This window comes from Morone saxatilis, unplaced genomic scaffold (assembly GCF_004916995.1).
Source record: "Morone saxatilis isolate NCDOM2014 unplaced genomic scaffold, NCSU_SB_2.0 Contig9, whole genome shotgun sequence".
NCBI classification, from domain to species: Eukaryota; Metazoa; Chordata; class Actinopteri; family Moronidae; genus Morone; species Morone saxatilis.
Window position 1 is genome coordinate 8,169,318 of NW_023340268.1, and position 10,628 is coordinate 8,179,945.

At 37.3% G+C, this 10,628-nt stretch overlaps 1 protein-coding gene across 1 annotated transcript; it reads right to left on the reverse strand.

Moving 5' to 3' along the window:
• Positions 1 to 4,063: 4,063 nt before the first annotated feature.
• On the reverse strand, positions 4,064 to 5,956 carry s100a10a (S100 calcium binding protein A10a). The gene is made up of 3 exons (XM_035682035.1): positions 5,799 to 5,956; positions 4,413 to 4,565; positions 4,064 to 4,318 (listed from the first exon to the last, which is right to left on the reverse strand). The coding sequence occupies exons 2-3, from the start codon at positions 4,542 to 4,544 to the stop codon at positions 4,157 to 4,159; spliced, it is 294 nt and encodes a 97-aa protein (XP_035537928.1). The 5' UTR covers positions 4,545 to 4,565; positions 5,799 to 5,956; the 3' UTR covers positions 4,064 to 4,156.
• Positions 5,957 to 10,628: the final 4,672 nt, after the last annotated feature.

Below are 10,628 nucleotides of genomic sequence, written 5' to 3' on the forward strand. Positions count from 1 at the left end.
ACAATAAAAAAATAATAAAAAACAAAGATTTAAATATAAAAACTAACATTACTCCAAAGTAAAAGTCAGATTAAAAAGCTCCAGTATTTAATATGCCCCTAAAATCTAATATCCAAAGGCAGTGAGTCCCACAGTTTAGGGGCATGAAACCAGAAGGCACTCTCAATAGTACTTTTATGGGACACATAAGTAAGTTAAAAGGAAAGCGGTGAAGGACCTTAGTGATCTGGGTGGAACATAGAATGAAAGAAAGATCGCCGTCATTTAAAGCTTTAAAAACTAGTAAAATCACTTTAAAAATCAATTCTAAAAGATGCAGGCAGCCAGTGCAGTATTTAGCAGATGATGGTGATGTGATCCATTTTCCTAGTTTTAGTTAAAACTTTTAACTGTTAGTTCACTTGTTTTTTGTACAGTAGTATAACAGTATAATAACTTTTCAGGAAATTGAAAATCAAAAATGTATTTATTTAGCATTTCTCGTGTTCATTGAAGATTGAAGACGATGTTTTGCAAGTTGATGAGGGGAGGGATACAGCAATGACTGGTGAACTGAATGACTTTTTGTAATGTTGTAGTCACATACAGCTGCTCCATTTAGAGCTTTGATTAATTATTTATTTTGACCAAAAAAAAGAAAGAAAAAAATCCAGTTTGTGTGATTTTAGCCTGGACCCATGCAAAAACAAATCTCCCAAGACTCTTGCTGGTGAGGGCAAGGGACAAATTGGATCTGTTTTGAGATGTTTTAAGTAGTTTTCCCCTCAAAATAACTAACTCAATCAGTACACATTTTTGCACATGCTGAATCATAATCCCACTTTCTTCACTCTATTTGAGGTTACAGGTTTGTCATGTTGTGTATGTCCCTGTGATACAAAGCTCAAATGCATTTCGACCATTTTTCAAATTTTTCTACAGATACAGACCACATTTGACGAGACCTCCGCTACAGTTTCCTTTTTGAAAAGCTTACTGACTGGAAAGATCAGAGACTTAAGCAATGAAAAGTTTTAATTTAAGTGTGGATTTTGTTTTCTATCCAAGCGTGTGTCAGAGGACACCTTAATTATATATTGTAGTAACTAATTTCTGGTGTTTGTTGCATATAATTGACTTTTTTTTCTATTTTTACTTACTTGTTGGAGATGCACATGATTCTTAAACTAAAACGTTGGGCACAGTGACTCACTGAGCGTTGATTGTTATGGTCAAGAGTAGGTCCTTTCCTCCGTGCAATTTTGTGGTGGAGGCTGTGAGTCAGAGAAATGTCCCTGAAGCTCATGACTCATACTGCAGAGACCAGAAAACGGAGACATGAAAATCAGCCCTGTGGCAACTATGTTTGTTTGTATACGTGTGTGGTCTGTTGTATGACTTTGAGTTCCATATCAAAGGTCTTTTCCTGTCTCTCCTCTCTGGTCAGTGTATAATTGTTTTAGTCTCTAATTAACAACTTCATTCAAAGTCCAGTAAAGTACAGATCATAGGTTAGAAGTCAAGTCATTGTCACCAACATTCATGTATTCTGCAACTGAATTTATAATGCAAACTCAATCTAAGATCTTTTTCAATGTCTGGAAAACATTAGTCAAACTTTTTTCCTGTCCTCTTCCTTCTCCATTTTACTCACTCACATCTACCAAATTAGGGAGGGAGTATCCATGGAAACCACATTCTGTATTATATCCAGCTGTGATTCATATTAAACTATTTGCAGTGCAGCTGAAGCGGTTTTAGTCACTTATCAAAAACTCATGTCCAGCATTATGATTGCAGTTATACTCTCGTTGTGCCATCTAGTGGTCAAGCAGAAGTACACTTAAAAGAAAGCATATTTTCCTAGAGTTTTCCCTTGCAGTCATCTTCCTTTCTGAAAACAACGTGATGCAGATCAAGTGAACCACAAACGCCCCAGCATTTTTAAAATGTAACATCCATCCATGTCTGTATGACCAGGAGTTTTACTGCGGGGTCATGAGTCTCCCCAATACATCCCACACCCAATCCAAAAAGTTAAAGGTTAAAAATTTATTTAAAAATATTATTTGGCTGCACTGATGATGACAGGAAGTGAGAGAACCACATGCGAACTGGGAACTGGTTTTAACCCCTTGGCCACTACCAAGACCAACATTTTTCACACTGCTAACAATAAAGTACTGGAAGAGAAACTGAGTCTGACAACACTACAGTTACCTTATAAAATAACCATCATGTGTATGTTTTTAATTGTGGAATGTATGATCTTGTAGCCACCCTTCAAAGATGGCATCCACTCTGGCCTGGAACAGTTTGTGGTTGTTTTACTGTTGCATGGTGGGGTAGAAAACTGTGAATATAATAAAGCGTTGCCTCACATCTAAGTGACAGCGAAAAGGAAACAAACAAAGACAAACATGAAGTAATTGCACATATCTATAAACTGCATCATCATCAGGATCACAATAGTCTGATTTAATTTCCCATGGCAACAGCTACAAACCGGATGTTGCAAGGGTTGGCAGGTTCAGAACATTGGTGTTATTGTTTAACAAATGAAACTGTCCACGGAGAGGGGCTGTTCTGCCTGTGTGTGTCCAAAGAAGGTGTGGCATACATTAGTGAATGTTTGCTCATACACACCTTCACTGAGAATCCATTGAGAAATCTCAAAACTGTTAGGATTGTTCCAATTCACAAAGGTCCTGACAAAGTTTGTGATCTCAGTGAGCCTCCTTACTAAGGAAATAATCTTCGGCATAATCTTTGACCTCATAGATCTGGTCTGCTGCTTCATGCTTGGACAGAGTTATTCATCTTGACAATGATTGTATTGTTTTAGGCCACATGATAAACTTACAGCAAGTATGAATCTCCTTTTACCAGAATGTACATACAAAAACTACACAAAAGTGATATTGAGAAAACAGTCAACAAAGTAGGAATTCCCGGCTGTAAACTCTGCTGTGGGTCACATGGGCGTGGTGCTTGTGTAAACTGAGGGGCAAATACAAACGACTAACTACACACACACACACACACACACACACACATTCACACTCAGAGCACTGTAACCTAGCAACTTCAGTGTTTAGTTTAGTTACCATGAACATTGGTAGGCCACAGTGTTGAGCCCTGCCCAAGGAGGTGTGTGCAAGGCTCATATGACTTATTTTGCCCTGATTTTAAGCTTTCAGGCAGGCTTTCCTCAAGCAGTTCTGCCTACTTCACTGGGATTGGCAGACCCTGACTGCAACTGTGGCCCAAACCCTTAAATTACAGAAATCCTATCTTATGACTTAAACACTTGATTGGCAGAGCCTGTCAGCACATAGCCTGAGAAGAAGTGCTGCCTGAGAGGCTTAATTTTAGAGCAAAATAAGTCTCTCTTCTGTTCGGGGAGAGTCAGAAAGAGGGGGGTCAGTCCAACTTTCACCAGACATGAAGCACAATGAAAAGAATTTGGTGAAAAAACAGTGGTGTACTGATCTGCTGTGCCCTGTGACTCAGGCCTTCAGTTTTTTCACAGTACTCAGGGCTGTCTTTAAATCAAATCGACTATAATGCAACAAACTTTATTCTGTTACGAAGCGTCCTATCACCTGATTTATCTGTTTATGAGTGCGTCACAATTTAGAGAGTTGCTACATCAGCTTCACAGAGAGGTGTGTTCATGCCTGGAACATTCTGCAGATTCCTCAGAGCAGTGATAAGCAGGATTTATCAAACAGAGAGGGAGAGGTTTTTCTGCCCTTTTACACCCAGTGAAGCATAAAATACAGGTGGGAATTGCATCATCGCACCTAATGTCACTCGTACAGTTGCCAAGGGAGTCAGTACACTGTGAGATCTCTGAAGTGAGCTTCACCAAGGCATGATATTGATACATGATACAAACCAATGGCTTGGAAAGTGCTATGATTTGGGCTTTGTGCTTCCATTTTTAATATTTGTGCAAGTAAGAACTTGAAGATGCATAGGTGTTTTTATATTTGAATGGAAGAAAATGTATATATAATGTATGTATAACATGTAGGCAAACACATAACTTACACATACAATAACCACTGGACACAAAAGGTTTGAAATTTGTCTGTGTATTTAATGGACAAAAATATCTTTACAAAAATTGAAATGCTTTTTGGTTTCTTATAGCCTCCACCGCTGTCGCCTTCTACTTCTTTCCCGTCTTCTTCATGTGAATCTGATAGCACTGCTCACAGGCAATGGAAAGTCCAACAACCAGAGAAACAAACTCTTCAAAGTCCACCCTGCCGTCACCGTTGGTGTCCAGGTCCTTCATGATTTTGTCCACAGCAGCAGGGTCCTTCTGAGACTGGATTAAAGAAGGGGTGTGAGGAAGGGTATATATATATATATAAGGGTTAAGACACTGTGATTTTGCGCTTTACATGTCGGTCTCATCTCACCCTAAGGAAGTTAGACAGCTCGTTCTCCATCAACTCTCTGAGCTCTCGCCGGGAGAGTACGCCGTCCTTAGAGGCGTAACGGTGGAACACCTTGATAAGTGACTCCATGGCTCCCTCGAGTTCTGAAGGCATGGTTGCTGAAGTGTGTTTAGACTGAAAAATAGAAGAAAAGATAGAAAAGAACTGGTTGAATATGATCATTGATAACTGATAGCATACAGTTCAGCTTCCACTTCAAAAATGGAAAAGACTCTGGCTGTGATACTTGATGTTTACTTATCAAAAGATTCTTGTGCAAGACATGTTCTACTGATGACCTTATCTAAGGATTTGAAGGGGAATGGGGAGTTCAAAAGCCAAGGAGCTGATCCTCTCAGTGTAAACAGTAGCCTTTCTTCGCATGAAACAAATGCAGGATTGACATATCAGCAATGATCAGAGAAGCTTGTAGAGAAAGTATTCAGTGTCTTGGGTAAAATAAAATCTGTCCTGCAAAAGAGGTTAGTTCCACTGTAAAGGGATAGTGTGTAGCTGTTGAAGGGGAAGCAGCACTCTTTACCCCAATGCCCCTTGCCACTGATGAGTAATACTCATGAGAAGCGAGATAAAGTCTGTTGTTAGGTAAGCAAAAAGGAAAACCATCACAAAACAAATCAGACAATGTTGAACACACTGTGCCCTGTTGCTGTAGATTTGAAACTTAAAAAAAAAAAAAGGAGAAGTGGGAGGTAAAACAGGGGTTTTCTGTTATTTGTGTCAGAGGGAGTGGAAAACTTAACACAACTGAATGAGGGAAAAGATGTGTCAAGGCACAAGATGGTGGAATTCAATGCAGCTAATGAGTGGGGACACAAAAGAGAGAGCACAAGTGTGTACATGCCCACAGTCCAACCACACCCTTTGTAGAGTACCTATAGGATATATGTACTCAACTGAGAGATTGTCCAGTGGAGTAAAATGTGATAAACTGGACAACATGAGAGGTGGTGTAGTCTTCTAGTGCTTACTGTATGAGCGAAATGTATACATCTTAAAATAATTCTTAAATAAAGTTATGTTAAACTTGTGAGAGAGTTCAAAGCTTAGACAAAAGAGGCACCACGTAGTACAATCATATAAATACATACACACACTGCATAATTCTTCAAAAGATGCACAGAAAACACAGCCATTTTTTTATTTTTTTTTTTACATTTTTATAAAATAAACTATATTTAAAAAAACTTCAGGAAAGCTTTAATTGACAGATATATAAAAAAGGGATTAATCCAGTACAAATCCTTCCACACCCAACCGGTTGTATCCTGCAGGCTGTTAAATGGTCTGTGAAAAATCCCAGACAAAGTTAGACACGAGCTGAGGAGCAGTAGTACCGTTAGTTCTTACCGTGCAGGACTGGGACGTGGTCGACGGAGCAGAAGTAGGAATGTTCAGAGGTCGGGGAATAAGTGCGGTAGAGACTTTATAGTGAGGCGCCGCCCTGGCTGCTGTGCATTATGAGTCAAGCTGTGATATGAATAGTGGACCCTGACGACTGTAAGTGTAGAGGTGGTGGGCGGTAACTGCACAGTGATAAACTCATCATTAAGTTTGGGAGTGGTTGGATTTCCATTTTCTGCTTCAATAATAAGATTTCTTTGAATTTGTCAAACAAGTAAATAAATAAACAAACAAAGGCTGCCACTTTATAATGTCACTGCTATAATAATAACGGTAGAAGCAGGCCTATAATACACACATTTGGTCAGATAGTGTACAAATAACCTAGAGTAAATCTAATTAGTATAGGCTCTAGAGGAAAAAATGCGACTATGATTAATAATCGATTAATCATGCTATAGTGTGTTGTGTGTGTTGTGCAAGACAAGACCAGCCCCTTCAGCTATGTGTTAGACTTACTTTGTAATGTTGAGTGATGACAGGAAAGAGGATACGGAGGTAGGTAGGTCGTTTTTTTTCCAAGCAGAGAAGAGAACTGGACGACTTACAGCAAAATACGATGAAGTCAATGAATGGGGCTCAATGTAATCTGTATAAGAAAGCCAGTCAGTAGCATTTGGCCACACTGCAAGCTAAAGATAAAATCACAAAGAAAGATCAATAGTCTCTTTTGTGACTAACAACACAAGTGATTGGATTTAGGCTAAATGAACAAAGCTCACTGTTAACATTTGTCGTCCTCCATTTTGAAAAATAAATGATAAATATAATGTGATAGACAGCAGGTTCTCAGTATTTTGTTTTCATGATTTTATTTGTTCATTTTTCTTATTACTGAATTCTCCTTTTTATTTTATGTATCCAGTAAAGCCAGTGGTGGAAACTAACTTAAGTACTGTACAATTTTGAAGTACTTGTACTTTATTTGATTTCCATTTCCTGCTACTTTATACTTCTACTCCATTTGAGAGGTAAATATTATACTTTTTACTCTACTGCACTTAATGTGATAACTTTAGCTTACAGTTCCTTTCCAGATTCAGATGCTCTTGATCCCAGGGTAGAAATTCACAATCTAGCCAGCAGTATATATAGTAATATATATACACATTTACCAGCTGCTGTAGTTAAGTGATAGATGAACACAAACTGAAAGGGCCATTCTGGAAAAAGAGTATCCTGTACTTTTGAGTATATTCTTCTGATGCTAAAACTTTTGTGCTTTTACACGAACAACATTTTAAATGCATGATCTGAAATCATCTGACTTTACAAACCTCTTTGGGCTGTTTCACTAATTGGGCTTTAAATAAATGAAGAATGGGCCCTCTGGTGGCCAAACTATAATATTACAAACTGACACTGTGTCACCTGGGGAAGCTGATGTGTGTAAAAATAAACATTAAATACACATTTGAATAAAAAAGCTACGTTTTTGTTAAATGATATTCTCCTTTCATGCTCATTAACTGACTGAGTGGTGGATAAAAATGTTTATTATATTATTTATATATTGCTTTTAAGTAAAAGTGCCATTTTAATATCATTGCTGGTCAAAGTGGAGTTAAATAACTAATTACATTTATAACATACATTACATGCATGCATTATATTTCTGTAAACTAATAGTTGAGTATTTATGTAAAATCTTAATATGAAAATTAAAGTAGTTATGCTGAAGGCCTGTCCCTTGTTTCTATTAATAAGGTTTGATTTGAGGTTCCAGTATCAATAAGTTTATGTTTCTTTTGCAGGTGGTTGAACAGATGCTCCTGAGGACCTGCATACTAAACACAACTGACAGCATATTATTAGATTCTATCATAACTAAATGTAAAGGTTAATGGACATATTATTAACAATTTTTAAGAGTCAGAATCAGATTTATTGCCAAGTAGGTTTTCACATACAAGGTATTTGCCTTGGTAAGTTGGTGCATAACAGTTAAACATAGAAAGATATAAATAAAGATACAATTAGAGACAATAAAAGGAGACAATATATACAAATATAAAAACAGACATCAGCAATCATTAGCCACTATAAGCCACTGGTCATAACAGACCAAGTAAGATTGTAACAGAAAAATTCCTGAGTGTATTTAATGAGCAATGATTTGTTTTATTGCTCATGAATTCAAACACTTATAAAACAACAAACACTTAAACACTTAACTCTTCCTTCAAACATGACTTAATCCTGTTTTAAATATAGTGCTTTCGTCAATGTTCTCTGTTCCTTCCACCTCTAAATATGATACAAACAACATCAGTGACATCATTCCTGTCATAACCTGCAGTTATATTGTTAGATTGGAAGCATGAAAGCCGACATTGTCACAGATATTGTTCTCCTGAACATGCAATGACACACAATGTGCACAAGTTTAATGTATCAAATTAAAATAAATGTATTTCATTGTGTGTTACAATGTATTTTTTGTGACTTCCACATAACAGCTGACACTCTTCTCTTTCACAGGGAAGCAGCTCTAGTCCAGACTGTTGCACAAGAGCAACTGTCTGAACTGACTTTCTGCAGACTGTGAGAAAAGTCTTAGCAAACATGTAGACTGACTGTATACACAACTGTCAGACATACAATACATTTTGTATTTACACATTTTGTAGGTGGTTTATTTTTAAGCATTTGTTGTCGTTAAGTTCTCAGCATCACTCTCACTGATCATAGAACAGGGTGGAATTGTCTTTGGACGTGTGCACGACCAGGAAGCATTACAGGAAGGTTGTGATGATGCACAAATTTCATAAATTACACCACAACAAGTAAGTATGTCATGGTGTGTGGGTCCCCGTCCTTGTCAGCAAATTTTTGGAAGGTTTGCAGAGGATTTAGGTCAGAATCCAGTATTCAGGCCCACACTATTTTCCTTTCATATCTTTAGCTGATGAACTTAAAAAATTGCTCTTATTCAATGCTGCTATGACTCCATCTAGAGGCAAAATCTAGGCTACAGTGGGTAACTTAACTTTTTATGTACAGTAGTACATTAGACACATCATTTGTGGTTCCTCTTGCTCCTCCTAGTGCTCCTAATGGCATTCCCATGAACATCATCTGAACAAGTATACGTGGATTCTTGCACATGCCATTAAGAGCACAAGGAGGAGCCAGAGGAATCTGATTTATTATGTTTTTTTAACTGATTATCTGTCTCATGTACTACTTGTTAAAGTAAGGTACAACAAAAAGTTATTTTTTATAAAAGTTACCTCCTGCAGCTTTAAAGGGTTAAAAGGGCACTTTCCTTTCATCTGGACTTTAAATAATGATATAAAATAATTGTATTTAATATATTTAAGTCGTCTTGTCTTTCCATTCAGTTGAACTGGTTTTTTATTTCTGTGCCATCCAGAAAGTGTTCTCAGTCAGCCATTTGAATGACGGATACTATTAATGAAAAATCTGTTTTCTTCACACTTGATGCCTGACAGGTGTCTTTTCCACTGACTCCATTAAGCCAAGAAAGTCAGTTCTGATTTCATTAGGAATGAAAGCTTGATGCTAACATCTGAATGCACAATTCATCAATAAAAAGACGTTGCAGGCTAAGCGTTGCCAAATTACTGGCATAGAAGAAAAATGTTGTTTCACAAGCAGTAAAGAGAAGTCATAGTTGGCTCAAAAAAACAATAACAACAATACACAGAGCTTTGCATTTATATTTGACACAAATGAAAAAATAAAAAACTTGTTTTATTGTTATATATCACATTTTACTGCTGCAGATGTTTAAGATGCATTTTCCAGATAATCCAGAATGTGTTTTAGTGGATTTTTTTATTCGTTGAAAACCCATAAACATCTCATTCTAATTCAAAATCACCAAATTTGGAGAGACGTGGTTTTCACCGGACAGGAATGGTTCAAACCTTTGTAATCTGCAAAATAAACCTGTCAGACAAATGTACTGGAGCAAAAATATTTGCCTCTGAGAAGTAATGGAGTAGTAGTGTTCTTCAGGATAGTACTAGAGTAAATGTACTTAGCTACATCCCACCACTGCTTAGTGCATTTTCTCACAATACTACATTTCCCCTTAGTGCCTATTTATAGACACTACTGCCACTCTACTACATGTAGAGGGAAATATTGTACTCTTTCCTCCACTACATTTATTTGACAGCTTAAGTTGGCCTACTGGTTACTGTGCAGCTTAAGACTTTACATACAAACCATGTCATCATTTTATAGGATGATGATTATATACAGCATTAAAACATATAATATTGTGTGAGTTCTTATTAGTTCTTAGTTCTTATTGGCACCCACCAGATACAGCATTAAAATGTTGCTTACATGTCATTTTATCTGTAGTAATAATCACAAATGATAACAACATAACACTTTCAAGGGAGCTATTCTGCATAACAAGTGCTTCCACTAAGTGCACTATAAAGAGGTACTTTACTCAACATTGCAGAACTCTTAACAGTTACATTAATAGGTTTACAGTTAAGACATAGTGGACAAATATAATTTCCACATTCACCTGGGACATTTATTAACCATTAGCTGTACCGCCATATGCATTTAGGGATATTCATAAAGCCTTTACCGTCTCCACTGCCTGTAAGCGGTCGAAGATGTTGGTCTACATCCCCGAGGAAAACAACACGAACTGATTAGAGATTCACATTTGTTTTATAATCGATGGTTCAGACCGTTTTCCCCCTCCTATGACATCAAGCTTTCACCCTGCTGTGTGCCACATCATTTGTAGGCATCCGGTGCGGGATGGGAAGGGTGGGGGGC

Bases quoted from the DNA above. Each gene is read 5' to 3' on its own strand.
- s100a10a (XM_035682035.1), bottom strand. From the start codon at position 4,544: ATGCCTTCAGAACTCGAGGGAGCCATGGAGTCACTTATCAAGGTGTTC. The intron at 4,319-4,412 runs GTGAGATGAGAC...TCTTTAATCCAG, and splicing joins AGCTGTCTAACTTCCTTAGG to TCTCAGAAGGACCCTGCTGC.